Genomic DNA, 20,778 nt, shown 5'->3' with positions numbered 1-20,778 from the left:
TTGCTCTTGGAGCGGGCCACCCCAGTCGGGCTCTATTTGATTGGATTGCTCTCAGTCTCGGTCGATGCCGGCCCTCACCTTTGGGTCCCCTTGTATCCTTGCAACCCAGACAATGCCCCTCGAGAGGGGCTGCCGCTCAGTTAGTGCGTGTATATCTTGTAATTTCATAGTTTCATTTGTAACTACATGCCACCACCCAACAACAAAGCACCGCTGGTGGCAGAGGAAGACAGGCCCAGAGGCGAGGGGGATGAGGATGAGGAGGTTCAGGAGGGCCAGGCAAAGAGCCTGTAGAGCTTGTATGCTCGTGCAGGTTCAGCTTGAGCATGTCGCCGTCTTTGCACATCGGCACAAACAGTAGAGTCTGGGTGGGCGTCTCGTGGAGTTGGAGCAGAGACACGAGGTTGGGATGAGGGGTCAGATTGGACCAGACCCAGATCTCCTGCTTGAGCAGCGCATTCGCCAGACCCTCGGTCACACTCGTTGGCAGGGGCAGGTGGGCAGAGTTGATGAGGTGTCCGATGATGGTCATGGCCACCGACGAGGAATGGTCACGAGAGCTGATGGAGGGGAGACTGGCTGGAGAGAGAAGCATGACTTTTGTTGTGCGGATCTAGGACTCAGGAGGAGGAGCCCGTTGGACAACGTAGACCGCAACCCGCTGTTCAGTGACTGGATGGCGGGCCTTGCGTACGACACTGAAGCCACCCCGGCCAATGATTTGGCCAACGATGTATCTGAACACTTGGTCCCCCTCCTCCACAAACTCCGAAGGCGGCATCCATGTCGTAGTAGGCGTGCGAGGAGACCGAGTCAAGGCCGTTGCCAAATGCATGTAGGAGATAGGAGAGGCGCGAGGGCACAGAAGAGTCTTGGAAACCCGTGGTGACGATGGGAGCTGGGAGGTGATGGTTCAGGGGATAGTTGTGGTGTGGGCGGTGGGGGATGCTTGTTGCTGGATGGTGTGGCAGTGACGTTTTGAATGACCTCCTGAGGTGTTGGCATCCATGAGCGATGGCAAGGGTGGAGGTAAGTTGACCAGGCCAGTTTGAGGCGTTGAATCGTGAGCGCCAAGCAGGAGGCGCCCGGTTGCGTGGTTTGATTATGGAAACAGCAGGCGCAGGGGATGGTGATGAATGTCGAGGTGATTTGGGAAAATAGTGCGTGACCTGCGGACATAAAAAGAGGCGAGGTGTGGGCTGTGATGGAAGTTCCTCAGGGGTTCCGGTTTTGTCCTGGCCCCTCCCTGCAGGCCCCCTACTTCGCTTGGATAGGCCCCTGCTTGATTTTAAAGTATGCTGGCTCTTTTTTACTTGTTGCACTGTCACAAGCTGGAGGGTCTATCCATGGCACATAGTGTTCGGGGATAATCTATTCAACAGTGGCCATCATGTGGCTGCACACCAAAACTTACATCTTTTTTGCTCTGTTTTTGTGAATTTAATAAACTTGGATATTGTTTTTGGGCGCTTTCTGTGGCCAATTCTTATTTATACAATTAGTACATGAAGGAATAGGAATAAGGGGGTACTTTGAGTGGGTGACCCCCCTTAATTTATGATGAGGAACCTGATTCTGCAATAACAATTTAATAATTACGGACTTACTTCGCGCACTGCGGAAAACTCTTCGTGCACTGTGGGGGTCGTCGTCTCGACGTCCAGCCCCCAGTGCGCGCTTCTGCCACGGCTCTTCGCGCACTGCATTTTCCGCCAAAAAAACGGCTTGCATTTCTTGAGATATTTTTTGATGAATCAATAGAATGGCTTTTTATGATTCCCCTAAAAAATAATCAAGTCATTTAGGGGTCTCCTTGAGCCTAGAGAAAATTGACATGAAAAAATCATATTTTAACGCGGCAGGGACCTGTAATACCGCTTCCTGTGCCCCAGTAGCCCCTAAAATTTCACAGTATCATGGTACATGTGCAAATTCATGACCTGATAATTTTTAGAATTTTTCCCAGAGATATAAGGGGTGCGCGGCAGGCTTAGTAGGAAAATTACTGCTAACTGTATAGCTTTTTTGTTACACACCCAAACAGTCCCAAAATTTCAGAAATGTTTTCATTGTGGATATTACCCGCGCCATAAATTTCTTGGCAATAGTGTGTCATGATAACATGAGATGTAGTGCGACAGGCTTAGTTGGAAAATGACTGCTAACTTATCTCATGTTTTAATGACACACTATTGCTAAGAGCTTTATGGCGCGGAGAATATGAAAAATTGAAACAGTCCTGAAAATTTCAGACTGTTTCAGCGTGTAACAAAAAATCTATACATGTAGCCGCCATTTTCCTACTAAGCCCGCCGCGCACCCCTTATATCTCATGTTATCATGACACACTATTGCCAAGAAATTTATGGCGCGGAGAATATCCACAATGAAAACATTTCTGAAATTTTGGGACTGTTTGGGTGTGTAACAAAAAAGCTATACAGTTAGCAGTAATTTTCCTACTAAGCCTGCTGCGCACCCCTTATATCTCAATATATAATGACACACTATTGCTAGGAATTTCAGGGAATTGATTTGAAGCATATTTATCTGTGCTATCAAAATTTTGTACCTTTGTTGTGTGTAACAAAAAAGTTATACATATACGCAAAATAATAAACACAATACCTATTTGGGCTAAAGAAAAGCTGGTAAAAATTCTGAAAATTATCAGGTCATGAATTTGCACATGTCCCCTGATACTGTGAAATTTTTGGGGCTACTGGGGCACAGGAAGCGGTATTACAGGTCCCTGCCGTGTTAAAATATGATTTTTTCATGTCAATTTTCTCTAGGCTCAAGGAGACCCCTAAATGACTTGATTATTTTTTAGGGGGATCATAAAAAGCCATTCTATTGATTCATCAAAAAATATCTCAAGAAATGCAAGCCGTTTTTTGGGGGGAATGCACAGTGCGCGAAGAGCCGTGGCGAAAGCGCGCACTGGGGGCGGGACGTCGAGACGACGACCGCCACAGTGCGCGAAGAGTTTCTCGCAGTGCGCGAAGTAAGTCCGAATAATTATTATTATTTACCAAGTTATTGCAGTCTTTTGGATACTTGATGTATCTCTAAGGCTGACACTCGCCCCCTCTAAAGAAAAGGTTAAATTCTGAAATAATTTAATCTTTGTGTTTAGAGTTCTTGAATCTCCTTAGATATTTGTCTGCATCTTTAATGTACTTTTCTGGTAGCCATTCATCTTCATGAATTGGGTTCCTGTATCTGACAAGATATAATTTATCTTTCTCTCCTCTGATCTTTTTGTCTTTCAAGATCTTATGAATTTTCTTCTCCTCTGATTCTTCAAGTGGAGGTAATTCTGCTTCAGGTATTTCCTTGCGTAAAGGGAATAATTCAGCATCTGATTCATTATTGAGTAAGCTTACTGGAAATGTAGGATGTTTCTTCTCTAATTCTCCATATAGTTCCACTTCTACTGCATTTGGTCCATGTAATGCTTTAACTACGAATGGGCCTAAAAATGCATTCCTAAGCTTCTTAGGTCCTTTGATATTAGTAAAGTTTGTGGTTGATATTAATACTAAATCTCCTATTTTGAAGCTGGGTACTTTGTGCTTTTTGTCCCATTTTTCTTTGCTGTATTCAAATGCATTATCCATGCTTTGTTGGGCGTGTTTTCTGGCTTTGTCCAGCATATTCTTAAAGCTTGCTGCTGTGGGGTGTACTTCTACCAAGTCCTTTTTCAGGCTGTCTTGTGGTAGTCTGGGGTTCCATCCTTTCTCTAGAATAGCTGGTGTTTTCCCTGTTGATGCATGGGTTGATGTTCTGTAGGCTAGTTCTAGGGCTGGTAATAGTGTGACCCAGTCATGAGTAAATCCATCAGCTTCTTTAAACTCTAATCCATAGGCACAGAATCTCCTTAGCATGTCTTCCAAAGTTTGAATCATTCTCTCTGCTAGCCCATCTGTTTGTGGATGGTATGCTGTTGAGAAAGAGAGTTTAGTGCCAAATAGGCGGTACAGTCCTCTCCATAGATCTGATGTAAACTTGGGATCTCTGTCACTGATGATGTTTTTGAATAGTCCTGTCCATGAAATCACTTGTTGCCAAATCATTATGGCTGTGTCCATAGCTGTATCATCTTTGTGACATGGTAAGAATATAGGTGTTTTACTAAATCTGTCTACAATAACTAGACATGCATTATAGTTTTTCTTTCCTCCAGGTGGTAATCCTGTGACCCAGTCCATGTTAACTGTCTCCCATGGTCTAGTGGGTTCTTCTATTTTTATCATGTGTCCAAACCTTTTGCCTGTTGCTTTGTTTGCTCTCTGGCATCTTTCACATGTAGTGCAGTATGTTTCTACATCTTGTTGCCATGTTGGCCACCATGCTAGATTCCATACTCTGTCTTCTGTTCTATCTGAAGATAGGCGTCCAGATGATGTACTGTCATGGCATTCATGTAGTAGTGTATTGATCAATACTCTGTCCATTACAGTTAGTACACATGTATTTTTGGATCTGTGATAGATGATTCCGTCAAATAGGTGAAATCTTCCTTCTTGGTATGATTTCTTCCATGCTGTGTCTAGTGCTGCAATCAGATCATCATCCTTTGAATCTGTTTTGGATAATATTTGTACTAATAATGTACAGTTTTTGTCTTGTTTGTAACTATTTCTGATTTCTTCAAAGAATTCATCTTCTAGTTCAGTAATGCTAATTCCCATAATTGGTAGTTCATCTGGGTCTTCAGGCGCCCAGGCTGGATTATCTGGTGTGTTTGGTAGGGACCATCTAGAAAGTCCATCTGCATTTTTATGCAATCTCCCTTCTTTATGAATTATTGTCATGTTACCTCTGTACACTTGAATGGATATCTGCCATCTAAGCATATGCCTGTTAGAGGTCTTCATATTGATGAGTGATTTCAGTGCAATACAGTCTGTGATGACATCAAACACACTTCCATCTAGATAATAGTGGAGTTTCTCTAAGGCCCAGACTAAGCATAGGCATTCTAGTTGACTTGCTCCATAGCGTGCTTCAGATTTCTTGAGTTGTCTGGATATGAAACAAATGGGACCTTCCACTGGTTTATCATTGATGATTTGTAGTTGGTGTAGGGCTGCTCCTAGTCCTTCCATTGAGGCATCAACATATAACACAAAAGGTTTCTTAAAATCTGGCATTAATAGTAGAGGTGCTCTAGTCAGGTGTTCTCTTATCCTATTAAATGCCATGTGTCTTTCTGTGGTCATTTCAAAGGCAGTATCATTGGAAGCTATCTCATACAAGCTTCTGGCCATGGCTGCGTAGCCTTCTAAGTGTTGTCTGTAGTAGCTGGCAAACCCAAGAAAGCTTTGCATTTCTTTTTTGTTTGTTGGTGCTGGCTTCTGTAACACTGCTGCTACTTTATTCTGGTCTATGCATAATGATAGTCCTGAAACTACATGTCCTAGTGCTTTAATTTCTGCAAATCCAAATGCACATTTCTTTAATGAAATTTTCATGTTAACGTTAATTATTTTTGTTAGAACTAGTTCTATTCTGCTCATGTGGTCTCCCCATGTCTCAGAGCAAATAATTATGTCATCTATGTATATAATTAGCCATCCTAGTCCAAGTTCTTCACAGAAGATGGTATTCATCATTCTTTGGAAATGTGATGGGGCATTTTTAATTCCAAAGGGCATTCTGAGGTACTCATACACTCCTTTATGTGTTATAATTCTCAGGTATTTTCTTGCACGTTCTATTACTACATTCTGATGAAATCCTTTCAAAGCATCCATGCTTGTAATGTATTTTGCTTTAGCTAGGTTGGTCAGAGTCTCTTGTATCCTTGGTATAGGATATCTGTCTGGGACTGTGTAGGTATTCAGTGCACGGAAATCTCCTACCATGCGTGATTTACCATTCTGGGAGGTTATAATTACTGGTGTGGTTATCTCCACTTCTTCATTGTGCCCCACTTTCCTGAGGACATTGTGCCTTACTAGTTCATCCAGGTGTTTGGCAAGCTCTTCCCTTGCTCTGGGACTTGCTGGATAAGCTGGTCTCCTTAGTAAAGGTGGGTAGGGGCGCTCAATGTTTAATGTTATGTCCACTTCGTGGCCTATGACTGCCCCTAGTGGTTCTTTATCTGATGCAAATGCAGTCTTGTTCCTATACAGCATGTTGCGTAACTGTAATAGTCGATCTACACTCAGTTTATCATTAAAATTAGCTTCTGCTAGTTGTTCTCTTCCAAATATCTCTTTTTCTTCATCCTGTATTTCTACTTGTTCTACAGGTAAATGCTCTTTGGATTTAAATAGGAATTTCTTCTTTTTATTGTCATTCCCAATAGTGAAGTATCTTTCTCTGCTATTGGTTATGTCAAAGCCATAGATATTTAAGTAGTCATTTCCTAGTATGAAGTGTTTACTTACTGCATCCTATATTACAATGAATTCCACTGTCATTCTGACTGATCCTGTTGGGTGAGGGATTATTATGGGGCATTCAAATACTCCTATTGGCTTCATGGTACTACTGGCACTGTTTATTCTTACTTTTCCTAGTGGTAGAAGAATATCTTTGTAGTCTGGGCATAATTTTCTCAAGTATGTCTCAGGTACTACTGAGCAATATGCACCACTGTCAAGTAACATTTCTGCTTCTCTACCATTAAACAGTATATGTGTAATGTTGGTTTTACCAGCTGTATAGCCTTTCCCTCTTGTAGGTTTGGTTTTCATCAGTCTGGCTTCTTGGATATTTCCTATAGGTTGTCCAGGATGCCATGCTTGTGGTAAATTGTGCTCTGTTTCAGCTTCAGCCATTTCTATATCTATGTTGATCATATTACAAGACCCTGATGAGACTGATGATCCATCATCATGTGTTTCTTCTGTGTCTGATTGAGTCTTCTCTTCAGCTGTTTCTTCTGCCTCTATCTCAACATTGTTAATGTTTTTCTTTGGTTGAGGTCAGTTTGGTGAAGTGTGGCCCATTTTACCACAGTTGTAGCACTTCTTATCCTTCTGATAACTCTGGTCTTTTGAAGTGGATGGTTTCTTGTCTTCTGTTTTCTCAGTTTTATCTCCTTGATATTTAGGCTTATACCTTCTGCCAATGCGTGTACGTGTAGTTATATCTTCTAATGTGTTAACAATATCTTCTGTACTTGCATTGTAGGGTAGTCTACTTTTAATGGCATGCTCTAGATCTCCTCCACATTTTTTGAGGATTCTCAGGTAGACTTCATTGTCTGTTAAATTGGGCCAAATGGCTTTCAATCTATCCTTCTGAAATATGACCCATTTAAGTGGATTGTCCTTTTCAATATCAAAGGTGCTCTCATCAAATTTATTCTCAATTTTGAAGCGCCATGCTGGGCTTCCCCATTTACTATTGATTTGGTCTTTCCACCATTCCCAAGATTGTTTGCCATGGGTTGAGCGTAAGTCTGTGAACCAGCGCTTGGCGCAACCTTTGAAGAGGCTGTTGAGTCTTCCAGTAATTGAGGAATCAGTAAGCTCAAAATCTTCTTGGTACAAATCAATTGTTTTAATGAAGTCCAAGTGATCATATTCTCCTTCACCTCTAAATGATGGCCAATCTTTAATTCTGGGTACATCTTTAGAGTTATCCCTCATAGTTTGGATACTTGGATTATATGATTGTTCCTTAAAAAATGGTGTTGGTGGTACTGTGTACTCCTTTCTCAAGGGTGTTTCTTCCTCTGCCATTCTTCTGAAGGGATTGCTGGATTGATGTGGTGGTACATCTTTTATTCCTTGTTGGTATGGTGTCTGAACTTGGGGTTGCACTTGTATATTGTTGCCAATTTTTTGTGCTATGTTATCCATGCTGGCCATAAGTTTATTCTGCATTTCATCAAACTTATTTTTAATTTTGATGATTTCATCTGCCATACTGTCACTGTTGTGTATAATAAGTTGTTCCAATTTATCAACTTTGTCCATTATTTCAAGTATGTTTTCATCTTGGGTTTCACGGTTTTCTGACTCATGCTCACTGTCTATTTTTAGTTGGTCCAGTTTACTGGTAATATCTAATCTGTTAATATCAGTATGTATCCAAGTTTATTAAAATCACAGAATCACCGCGGGCAAGTACATGGTTTTGGCCTGTGTTCTTTAGCAAAAAGCCCCCAAATGTTGAAAAATAATCCCCAAACTCCTGGAGGGAGCCTCGGATTGACCTTCCAGCCAGTGCAGCAGCAACAGGCAAAAAAAGGCCGGTCAAAAATGATATCAAGAAGGCCCTAATCAAATGATTAGTGGGCTCCAGGGAGGGGGTAGGACGAAACCGGATCCCCTGGGGGGGAAACACCCCTCCCCCTCCCCTATTAAATAGCCGGCGGGTTGCCACCCAACCCTCAATAAACCCGCTGTCACACGTCGCAAATGCCCCGGCCCAAGCCTCGTTGTCAATCCACAACGGTCTCGCACGCGACCTATCTGTATCGACCTCGACCATATTCGGACCCTTCCCCCTCTCCCGGGTGGGGGCTTGGAAGCTCATTGGAGCGGGCCCCGCAGATGTCAATTTAGACCAGAAAAAGCTAAAATATCTTTATACCAGCCAGCCGAGATGTCTTCCTCTCGGCTGGCTGGTATACATCCACCAGCTCGCCGAGAGGGCTTCCTCTCGGCTGGCTGGTATACATCTACCAGCTCGCCGAGAGGGCTTCCTCTCGGCTGGCTGGTATACATCCACCAGCTCGCCGAGAGGGCTTCCTCTCGGCTGGCTGGTATACATCTACCAGCTCGCCGAGAGCGCTTCCTCTCGGCTGGCTGGTATACATCCACCAGCTCGCCGAGAGGGCTTCCTCTCGGCTGGCTGGTATACATACACCAGCTCGCCGAGAGCGCTTCCTCTCGGCTGGCTGGTATACATCCACCAGCTCGCCGAGATGGCTTCCTCTCGGCTGGCTGGTATACATACACCAGCTCGCCGAGAGGGCTTCCTCTAGGCTGGCTGGTATACATCCACCAGCTCGCCGAGAGGGCTTCCTCTTGGCTGGCTCCTCTCGGCTGGCTGGTATACATCCACCAGCTCGCCGAGAGGGCTTCCTCTTGGCTGGCTCCTCTCGGCTGGCTGGTATACATCCACCAGCTCGCCGAGAGGGCTTCCTCTCGGCTGGCTGGTATACATCCACCAGCTCGCCGAGAGGGCTTCCTCTCGGCTGGCTGGTATACATACGCCAGCTCGCCGATAGGGCTTCACGCCAGCTCGCCGAGAGGGCTTCACGCCAGCTCCCGAGAGGGCTTCACGCCAGCTCCCGAGAGGGCTTCCTCTCGGCTGGCTGGTATACATATACCAGCTCGCCGAGAGGGCTTCCTCTCGGCAGGCTGGAACACGTACACCAGCTCGCCAAGAGGGCTTCCTCTCGGCGGGCTGGAACACGTACACCAGCTCGCCAAGAGGGCTTTCTCTCGGCGGGCTGGAACACGTACACCAGCTCGCCAAGAGGGCTTCCTCTCGGCGGGGTGGTATACATACACCAACTGGCCGAGAAGGCTTCCTTGCTTACTTAGCCGCAAAAATTCTCCACACCCGCGGGTACCTGCCGCAGGTACCCGGGTACCTGCTTCCTGCTCCTCAGAGGGGTGCCGGTGCGGGTGCGGGTGCTGAGAATTAGTGGTTTTTTGGGGAGGTACCCACACCTGTGGCGGGTACCCGGGTATCAAGTGACATCTTTATGCGGTATACCCAACGTAATGAGTTCATTTGTGTGCAACTGAAATTGACAACACTTTTTTTTTGATATTTAGCTCGGTGCCAGCACTAATCCTTGCGATTGGGACTACAAATGCTTGGGGTATATTGCTGATTGCAAGAGTGTTTTCTTGATGATTCATTTCAGTCTAGCACGTTCCACCCCTTGATATGAAAGCTTTTTTTTTGTTAAATTTTGATGTTTGACAATCTAGATGGCCCATATCTCAGGACTGATAGGCAAACCAGTGGAAAACAACCCCTTTGAGGAGTATGATGTGGTGATAAAGACAAACAAAAAATGTCACAATGACCACGGTCAAGAATGATATGTTTCTGAAAGGATAAAAATGAAACAATCAAGGATTGAATCTAGAAGGCGGTGTTTGCGGGCTGCCAGGGCGGGCCACACAATCACAAAATTGCGGCCATAGCTGTGGCTAAGCCGAGCTTTGTACATTAAGCGTGCCTAGCTTTGTAGATTAAGCGCAAGCGGTGATCAAGAACTGCAAGGCTCTTCTGGCAGAATTGTTGAGCTTGGGCATAACTGGAAGCAAGGTCAAGAAGATCCGTGATCTATGTTGATTCCACCCCTTTGTTCAAAAAGGATCCTTCACTTTTTGCCTGAAGAGACTCTCACTCTTGAGGTGATTCCTTTTTTTCAAGACTTGTTTACTATTAACAAGACAATTCCATTTCTGGTGACAACAAGCCCATGTACCACGATAAGTCCAGCTATGAAGGTACCTCAATAATCAACACACGTCTTAGGAGATGAGTGAGAAGGCCAACTTCATGCATTGCGTTGTCCAGAAGCTAGATTTTTGACGCTTTTGAGCAACCTTTTCTTGTCATCATCTCACTCCCCGAAGCCTTCAGGCCAAAAGCAGTCAAGTACTTCATCAACCATTCCAAGACAAGGCTGGTTTTCAACACCTGCCACATCATTCATGAGCTGCACTACGCACATGTGAACTTGCCCATTAAGGTCATCATCTCCGCCAAAAGCACAGGAACTCCAGCCTGCTGAGCCCAAGACTGTCTTTGCTGGGGACCAGCCCCGGCGCCTGAAGTGATTGGACTAAAAGCGTGGCAGCAGCATCCAAGAAATTGAAGCAAGGATGTTGGACGCAGCACTTTCTTTGGGACAAAAAGTTACACATGTGTACTGAAATCAACACCCTTTCACCGAAGCTTGAAGTTGTTCCCATCCTACATCTCACATTCCTTCAAGCCCAGCCTCACTGAATTCATTTGGCTGCACCTCTGGGATGCTTGGGATGCTCAAAGGAGTTGCATGACTCAATCAAACCATTGCTCTTGTGTGGTTGGGCAACTGACCTGACTCAGGTTGGAAAAGGGCACAACATTGTGTTCTTCTCTAAACTCAGTGGCTACTGTGTCTCAGCCAACCAACCTATATATTTGATTGCAGCTTAGCTATGTTTTGAACTGCACTGATGCTCTGGTTAGTGAATTCTGCCTTTCTTTTCCCCCTCCCCCCCACTTCCCCCACATTTTGTTATTTGTGACTCCTTTGACCTGCCAATTTCAGTTTATTTTTTCTGATGCTGGAGATTAGTTGGTTTTTTTTTCTGCAATGCCATGCATCCTGAGGGAAGAAGAAAAATCAAAATGAGGCCTGTCCTGATTGGGTGTTATTTTTCTTTTTTTGAGTTTTCTCAGATGTGTCAAACTGTGGTGAGTGTTGAATGAGTCCCCTTGAATCTTTTGAACTGACTTATTTGTGATCCATACTTCAAATAAGAAGAAAGCAAAGTTTGATTTTCTCAAACTTATGGGTCTTTTTCAAGTTCCCCCAGGCTGTTCTGCAAAATCATGCAATGGTTATACAGTGCCCTATCAAGTGTTTAGGGTGGTGCCAAAGCTTTTCCACCAGACCTCTGGCTAAAAAAAATTCATAGGAACCTGTACATACCTGGTAAAGTTGCTTTGTTGAAAGGTTTTCCTCCACTGAAAAGTGGGAGAAATACTATGGAAAAATTTTCAAGTTTGAATTTGAGCTTGGTGGCCTCTTGCTGTGCTGGGGTTTGCAGCGGCGAAGCCGCCTTGGCCTCTAGTTGCATTTAATTTGGCAATTACTGTATTTTCTTTAGCATTTGTCTGAATTTCTGTTGTCACTTTTTGCAGTCTATTATTATAATCTACAAGTCCTAATTTAATATTGCTTATTTGTCCTATTGTTCCTGTAGTTTTCTTGACCTCTGGTACAATATTTTTAATATCTTTAGCGCTTTCTACCGCATTTTCTGCCAAGTTTTTAATTTTGAAGGCGCTATCATGTACGTTAAGGTGGATAGCATTGATTTTGCTATCAATGTGCTCAATATTTTTAATCAAAATTTGATTAAAAAAATCTTCTACGCGTGCTAGTGGCTCATTTGGGTCAATAAGCTCTTTGAGGTGCTCTTTTTTATTGGTTTTTGCTTCTTTTTGTGTCTTGATGGGTTTTTCCTGCTTATTTAAGCGTTGGACCTCTTGTCTCACTGTTTTTGTTTTTAATTGAGGAATGTAATTACGTTCTTGGACTATAGTATCTGGTTCTTGACTACTAACAATGCTATCATGTGGATAAGACTTTATATTTGGCACTTTAGTAAATTGTGAAACAGGCTCTTTAGCAGACTTTGAGATGCGGTCTTTGGAGGATAGTGAGGCAGGTTCGTATGATAAGATAGTATCTTTCGCGGGCATTGAGACGACATCTTCGGCAGACAGTAAGGCAAATGCTTTAGCAGAAGGTACAACAGGTTCTTTCACGGACAGTAAGACAAGTTCAGAGGGTAAGACAGGCTCGGTATTATGGAACGATTTGGAAGATGAGGCGACAGGCTCGGGCTGGTTAGTATGGTGGTCTACCCCTCAATGGCATCTTTTACCTCCATCAACACTCGGGCCATTCTGAAAGTTTCCTTCCACTTGTTCTCCCCTTTCTTCTGCTTTCGCTCGTACGGTTTCAGCTTTGATCCCAATGCTTCCGGTTTGGATCGGTCGATCTTCGGGATCTTTTACGGCTTCTTCGGATTGCGCTCAATGCTTTCCTTTGCCGGTTTCTTGTTGTTCTCGAGCACTTTGATGTGCTTCCGTTCTGTATATGGGTTCCACCCGTCCGAGTATTTCGTGAGTATCTCCTTCCACGGGAGGAACTTCTGGATGACTCGAAACGATGATATGACCTGCTCAAGGTAGGATTTGAGGAGGTCCATCTCTTCGTAATTCTTCGCGTTGAGATAAGCGGCCTTCGTTGCTTTGAATATCGCTACCGCGTCCTCCTGAGCTTTGTTTAGGACTGGGGCCAAGCGACATTAGTATAGAGTCATCTATTTCTCTGTTTGTATTTTTGGAGGGTGTGTATACTGACCTCGAGGGGGTTCCTTGGTTACTATCTCGAGCTCGTCCTCCTCGGCCTCGCCTTCCTTGACCTCTTTTGGTGGGGGGAGGGTTCGCTGAGTGGTCTTTTCCTGATCTGGTATCAACCATATTTGGGGATGAGTCTGTTAGTTTTTTGTTTTGTAGTATTTATTACCTGTTCGATCTAGTTTTACTAACCTTCTAGGAGTTTCAATGCCGCGGCCTTCGGGTCGAACTGTCGTTTGATGATTCTGGCGGGTAGCGTAGCCGGGTGCGGTCGTTTCCTCTCTTGGTACGGGCTAAGGAAGAAGCCTGGTGGGAGAGAGGCGGTGCGTTCGGCTTTCTTCTCCGGTTTATCGGCTTTCGCGGTCTTCGGATCGGCGGATTTGGTGGTATCCGGGTAGTTGCCAACTAGTTTAGTGGCTGGCACGGAAGCAGACACTAAAGTCGGGGTAATGAGATAAAATGGCAGAAATATCCAAGTTTATTAAAGACACAGTTTTGCCAAAATTAAAAAAATTAAGATCAAGGGTTCCCCCTTAAAATTATACAAAATGAGAAAAAAAAAACATCATGGGTTTCCCCATCAACAAAAGTTCAAAAAAAACCAAAACAGTTGGGGTTTTCCTACTACAAAAACCAAGATACAAAAAAGGGGGATTTTACAAGAGAAAAATCTGATTTTATTGACAAGAAAGCCTCTACCAGCCTTCCAACATCGGCAAAGCCGTGCCCACAGGCTCACCACCCAGCCTGTGTCAAGCGCACGGGTCAAAAGTGATGGACGTGAAGGCCCCCGGCCTGCAGCTAAGGCTGCAGACCCGTGGGGGGCCCACTCTTCAGCCCCTCAGACTGCGCACGTGCAACAGCGGAGGGGGGCGAGGACAAACCGTCCGCTGGAAGTTCAGCGGCAGAGGATGCCCTGGGCCTAAAATAAAAACAATCCCCTGGTTTATATAAGTACCCATCGGACTCATCCGGCCATCCCTCGCCTTCTCTTGCCCAACTCCACCCTGGATGGCATAGCCTGGTCAACGATGCCACCGCCATGTGCCTGCCTTGTATCTGATTAAGCAATCCTGCCCTTCAATCGCTCCGCCATGCTCCCCATTGCCTAGACACTGGCAATGACCAAAAAAACTTATCCGTTGTTACTGGTTACACTCTCAACAGTTCAAATAATGCCCGTACTCCACGCTTCCTGCCCTTGACACGGAATCTTATGTACAACAGCCACACCCTTTGCCATTCAGCTGATTTGCTTAAACCCATACGCCAGTCACCGCCGCGGCGGCTACCATTGTCAAAATACCAAATGATTATTCCTCTAACCACAGGCGGCCTCAACCAGGACATCCTCTTGGTCGCCAACACTCTCCGCGTGGGCTGTCCCTCGGCGAATCCCGCCTGTAAAACCAGAGCTGTGACTTTTCGCAGTCATAAACGGTGGCATACCTTCACAAACTTAGTTGGTCTAACTTTAAATCTGGTGATCTACTTGTTTTTGTCTGCTCTTGTCACTTATGTTCTCTGACTAATTTCTCCGGGTTCTGTTTTTTAGGGTAGCAATTCTTCTACGTTCTGACTTCCTCCTCACCAATAATCTTTCTTGTACGTGCCCTGAAATGTAACAAAAAGCCCACAAAAAAATCGAGCAATCTCATTGTTCTGCCCTTTCGAAAAAGCTCAATACCAAACTGAAGTGACCCACCAAAAGGGTGGTCTTTTTCCCTCCCGGTCTGGGTGCCGACATCGCCATCCAGCCACCTTTATGATTAGGAACCACCACGAAGACACCAGATCAGCCCTTCCTGCTCTGCGGCGAGAATCAGTTGGCAAACCCCAGAAATCACTCGCCATCCTCTACGCACAGGTCTCCCAGCGCTACCACAGCCAACAAGAAGCCAGCAAGACAGAGGACCGGAATGCCTTCCAGCTGGCCCGGCTGCTGCTGGTTCAGAACTCGGGCCATCTCACCGCGATCTCGGGCCACAGGATGCTGAGCGTCCTGCTCGGCTCTTCGCCGAGATCGCTGTCACCAAGCTCCTGCTCCCCATCTCCTCCCACGCCAAGTCCACCGCACTCTGGCTCCACGCTGATGGGCCCTCCACCACCTTTCTCCCCACCTCAGCAGGACCTCCCATCATTATCTGCTTCTGGACATTCCAATAAAGTCTTGGTAAGGATATGCAAGCCTTTGGCTCAGCTCTCCAATCAACAAGTACCGTTACTTTCTCAAACAATCTTGTTGTTGATCCAATCTTGGCTCGCTTAGTTGGTAAGCCATTCTTGCGCTGTAGTAGAGCAGGCATCTCTTATGATTGCCCTTTTTGGCCCCCATGGGCGCCAGTATAGTAAAGCCGCTGTCTGGGAAGACTTTACCACCGCCCCGGGCCTTGCTTAGCAAATCTCAACGAGGTTTGTCACCAGGAAGTGCGGTTTGAAACCCAGGCTCGCCAGCGCCGTTCGGTACCTTTGGATAGGCCGGGCGGACCAAAAATTAAATCCATTTTTCCCTGCTTGTTGAATCTGATGGTGAGCTTTGGTCGGTCCGGGCAGGAGAAGAATTCGAGCAAAAACACAGAAACAGGGGTGTCTGTACACCGCATGTGGAATAATTCTTGCTTCTTACCGGGTGAGTGCGTCACTGAGGTCGGCCTCATTGTCATCGGTGCCGGGGGAATCTGTGAACAAATTGAGGAGACCGGGGCGGCCTGAGAGGAAGGAGACTCAGACTTGGAGGGCAGCTACGAAGGGGGCGAGAGTCTGCCGCACCACAAGCAATTCCAAGTGTATCCCGGCTCGACGCGCCGCTCGACGCCCTACCTGGCCGCATCGTCTACCCAGAGCCTAGGACACAGCCTCTCGGGCAATGACAGATAAGCTGGACCAGACCGGCAAGCAGCTCAGCCCCCTCCACACCCTCATCATCTGCGTCAATGTCGGCCACCATCAGACTATCCTTGCCCGACCCGCCGCCCGACTCGTGCCTTCCTACCCCTCGCCCACCCAGCTCGTGGCCAGCAAAGAAAGCTCCATATCTCCACTCTAAAATGACAAAGACAATAACCAGTGCAACTTCTCTAACTGCTCTGAATTCACCAAGGTTGTATGACTTTCCTCTTCTGTCCGCCCCTGTTCTTGACCTCTTGGAACATTCTGCCTTCATTTCCTATCTGAATTTTGTTATTCATTTCATTTAAGTGATTAATTAGAATGAAGAGAGGCTGGCTTTCTGCATCCATCACATACACATGTAAATTTTAAGGCTGCAGAATCATCAAGCTGAGCATAAAGACATAGAAACTGCAAGGCTGCAACTTTGGGGCTCTGTTCAACTTATAAAATCATGCTTGGGAATGCTGGGGGACAGTCCTGCCACAACCAGATCAGATCCAAGAGTGCCCATGTAGTTTAAAGGAATCCAATGAATGTACACGTCTCTCAACAATTCTAAGCAGTCCGTGTATCTAGAGGAATAGGAATCCTCCAGTTTTCTGGCAGGTGGAAACAATGTAAACAAGTTGATTTAAGGGCTGTGATGAAATTATAATTGGAGGGAGCTTTAGTGTGACACTACTAGCAGGGGGTGAATGAGCCTGAGTATTGTTTATTGGATTTGCAGCGGCGGAGCCGCCTTGGCCTCTAGTGTTTTTAATAGTTTAGTTTTTATGTATTTTCATATGTATTTTACTGTTTTTATCTCTATTGCGCAATAAGTCAGAAACAAGGAAAAAACTCTTACTTGTTTAGTGGTTTTTAATGGTTTTTTATGTAAAAACTGAAGTACTGACAGCAAAATTATGGGGATAATTGCTAAAAATAAGGAAAAAACTCAGCAAAAAGTCAGTTTTATCCTTGACAGGTACTCTGGGTAAAAAAACACGATCACGCCCCCAAATGACAGCTCTGTTTATGAAGCTTAGGGCAAAAACCCGTCAAAATAAGGGTTTTTTGGGCCCTAGCACTATAACTGTGCTGATATAACACTAGTAATGTAAATTACTAAACTTGTTACGTGGTAATTTGGCCACTACAAGGGTTTTAAACACTCTTTAAAAAGAGGAGGATTTATTATGTAATTAATAATATATAATTATTAATTACAGGGAATAAATTTGGCGTAAAAAGTAGGTGGTAAGCGCTTAGGCTGATTGGCTGCTTGTCAGAGGCGGGGGTCTTACGGCAACTAATTTTAAGGATAAAGCTTGTAAATATGCTAATAAGGGATTTTTGATATTTAAAGGTTTAATCCAGTGGATTTTACGTGCTGGGGATGGTTTAAAGGAAAAAGGGGCTACAGTAGTAGCAGAGGAGAATATTCACGGCAAACTTACGGTTTATGGGCGGTGAATGGTCTGGGGGATCTTTTCCTGAGGGCCAAATAGGCCTCTATTTATAGAGGGGACTTCAGTGGGCGTAAACACTGAGTCCTTTTCTCCCTATGGGAGTATCCAGGGTTGTAGCCGTGAAAAGGGCTTGGCTGTGGGTATTTTAGTTGTATTGTAATAGACTAATTTCCCTGACTCTGTCACATGACATGTTTATAACCAATTGTCATGTGAAAGAGCTTCTAAGGGTGTTCAAAGTTGAAATCATAAAATTTTCAATGCATAAAATCATAAAATCATAAAACTTTCAAGTGATGATTTCATATGTACCATTCTAGAAATGTTGCTCTAATTTGAGTGCTTGGGTGCAACATATTTTTTCAGCTTAGAATTTTATGATTTTATGGTGTTATGATTTTATGCAAGTCAACTTTGAACACCCTATCTGTAGAAGTCTACATAATACTTTCACGGGGTATTTTTACACGAGTAATATTACTCATTAGTGTACAGTGGGTCATCTAATGTTTTTGGCACCACATTTTTGAATGCAGAAGCTCAGGCCACAGCCGTTAAGTCATGAGATTGGCTGCAGGGGTGGAAAATAAGTTCCTAAGAATGATTATGAAATAAAAAAAAGTAAAAATAAAAAAATGAAAAATGTGGAAATTTTTCAATTTCTTGCAAATTTCTCAGAATGTTCGTTACTGTTCAAACCAAGGGGGGGGAAATTAGAGGGCAAAGTATGGCATACAACAAGAATGATAAAAAATGAAAATTTTTGAAACCATTGCCAATGATTTTTATTGGATAAAATAAATTGAGTCAAATTAGTGGTGATTTGGGCTACAGTCCCTGAGTTCAAATGAAATTGGTTGATAACCCATCCACCCAAAAAATCATTGAAAATGGTTTCAAATTTTTTCATTTTTTATCATTCTTGTTGTATGCCATACTTTGCTCTCTAATTTCTCCCCCCTTGGTTTGAACAGTAACGAACATTCTGAGAAATTTGCAAGAAATTGAAAAATTTCCACATTTTTCATTTTTTTATTTTTACTTTTTTTTATTTCATAATCATTCTTAGGAACTTATTTTCCACCCCTGCAGCCAATCTCATGACTTAACGGCTGTGGCCTGAGCTTCTTCATTCAAAAATGTGGCGCCAAAAACATTAGATGACCCACTGTACAACAGTTTGATTTTATGTACACTGTTTGTTTTACTAAATTTATGTATGTAATATTGTTTTTGGGCGCTTTCTGTGGCCAATTCTTATTTATACAATTAGTACATGAAGGAATAGGAATAAGGGGTACTTTGAGTGGGTGACCCCCCTTAATTTATGATGAGGAATCTGATTCTGCATTAATAATTTAATAATTATTATTATTTACCAAGTTATTGCAGTCTTTTGGATACTTGATGTATCTCTAAGGCCGACAGAACCTCTGCTAGCTCACAAGTACTTCCTCACCAGCACCGGCACACCCCACTCCAACACCCCCCAAAATACCAGGTTTTCCAACCACCAATTCAAATGTACAATCTTCCCCCACTTTTTTGCGTGACTGTGAATCTCAATCTGCCATGTCAGGAACATGTGGAATGGCTGCTTTTTCATCAACCTTCTCTTCATAGGGGGAATTTTACAAAGCTTTGGATGTAAATTTGAGGCCTTATCTACAAAATTCTAAATTTTTGTAAGATGCCACTGAGCAGATGTTTTAGGTCAATCAGTGCAAGCTATCAATCTTCAAAATAAAATTTTCATAAAAACCTTAAACTTTGTCCTAAAGTTTTCAAAATTTCAATTGTGAACCCCCCTAATTTGTCATCTTTTTCAAATTTGAAATCAATTTTAACATAATTCAAGAGCAGAGCAAAACTGCACCAATCCCTCTTGCAGATTTCAATTTACACCCCTTGACTCAGCCCAGGATTCATTACCTTCAAGTTTTTAGGTTTGTTGTTCAAGATTTAGAGGGGAATCTTTCCAGCAGTAATTCCTCCACTGTGAGTATCTTCCACATGTGGATGATTAGAACAGCTTGCCATGTTGTAAGCCAAATAATATCTCTGTGTATGTGATCATATTAGTGATTATTATGTATCTCAACAAGCACAAAACCATTGAAAATGAGGTAGGCAACATGACCAAGTGGTGGTTGAAGGAAAAATATATGGAGAGCCAGCGGGAAATTAAAGGCGCAAAGCGCTTTGCCAGGATGATCACATTGCACAGGCCCACCGGGTTGTCCACCGTTCCCGAGCTTGGTCGGCGCACAAACGTCAGCCGCGGTTGTGCTTCTTGGCCCAGCACGACGTCCAGGCTCAACAAGCTGTTGAATTTCCGCACAACAAATACTACAGAAAAAAGGGTGCATGTTTTATATCTCCAGTGATGCAGACCAGACACATTTGTTTGCACAGGGCTCACCATCCAGGTTGAGATAGATCCTGTCGTATTCTTGGAGAGCCTCGAGGCAGATGATCTGTCCGGCGCGAAGCCAGACATATGTGCTGGGGAGGCGAGGTTTGGATGAGCTTGTCAACATTTTTACCAATGTAAACAGTTCCATAGACGCCCTATAAGTGGATAGATGGATGTGTATGGGGTGAGTGTTTTGTTCTGCGTCGAGAGAATGATAAATAATGTTTACCCGACCAAGATTGTTTTCCTGGATGTACTGGTTGATGATCAGTCGGCCTCTCCTCAAGTCACAAGTCTTGAGCAGCTTCGTGAGGAAGGTAAGTTCGTTGGGATGGGCCTGGGCGAGGGCCCAGGGGATGAGGGAGGAACGGTTGGCCCAGCGGTGGTGGTCAAAGGAGCAATAGAAAGAGAGACAGCGGGCGATGAATACGCAAAGGGCTTCATCAGGATGATCACATTGCACAGGTCCACTGATTCCGAGGCGGGCTGGCGGGCGAACGTGTGCTGTGGTTGTGCTTCTTGGCTCAGCATGACATCCAGGCTCAGCAAGCTGTTGAGGTTCAACACAACAAAGACTGCAGAAAAAGTGTGTATGCATCTGTATCTCCAGTACCGCAGGTCAGACACATTTTTTTGCGCAGGGCTCACCATCCAGGTCAAGATACATAGATCTTGCTTTAGTCTTGGAGATCAGACTTGAGACGGATGATCTGTCCGGCGCGAGGTCAGGCACATGGGAGAGTCGGCAGTGAGCTTGGCAGACAACGGTTATGACCCATGTCAACTTTATGGGCAAAGTTGACCAAACAACCATAGATCTTTTTTACCTGAGTGAAAATGCACGCAGGAAGAAGATGAGCTGAGTGGGGGCGGCTGCAGAGACGTTAGTGTGGTGTTGCCAATGATGCGGTGGGCGTGGAGTTGTTGAGGAAATGGTGGGCA

At 44.4% G+C, this 20,778-nt stretch overlaps 2 protein-coding genes across 2 annotated transcripts; one reads left to right on the top strand and one right to left on the bottom strand.

Moving 5' to 3' along the window:
• Window positions 1-266: 266 nt before the first annotated feature.
• Window positions 267-595, bottom strand: PtA15_7A318 (uncharacterized protein; the record flags this gene model as incomplete). The annotated part of the gene is made up of 2 exons (XM_053170913.1): window positions 267-288; window positions 357-595. The coding sequence occupies 2 exons, from the start codon at window positions 593-595 to the stop codon at window positions 267-269; spliced, it is 261 nt and encodes an 86-aa protein (XP_053022147.1).
• Window positions 596-14,842: 14,247 nt separating this feature from the next.
• Window positions 14,843-15,346, top strand: PtA15_7A317 (uncharacterized protein; the record flags this gene model as incomplete). The annotated part of the gene is made up of 1 exon (XM_053170912.1): window positions 14,843-15,346. The coding sequence occupies one exon, from the start codon at window positions 14,843-14,845 to the stop codon at window positions 15,344-15,346; it is 504 nt and encodes a 167-aa protein (XP_053022146.1).
• Window positions 15,347-20,778: the final 5,432 nt, after the last annotated feature.

Source organism: Puccinia triticina, chromosome 7A (assembly GCF_026914185.1).
Source record: "Puccinia triticina chromosome 7A, complete sequence".
In the NCBI taxonomy this organism is placed as follows: Eukaryota; Fungi; Basidiomycota; class Pucciniomycetes; order Pucciniales; family Pucciniaceae; genus Puccinia; species Puccinia triticina.
Note: the sequence above shows the minus strand (reverse complement) of the source record. Positions and strands in the feature narration are given on the sequence as shown.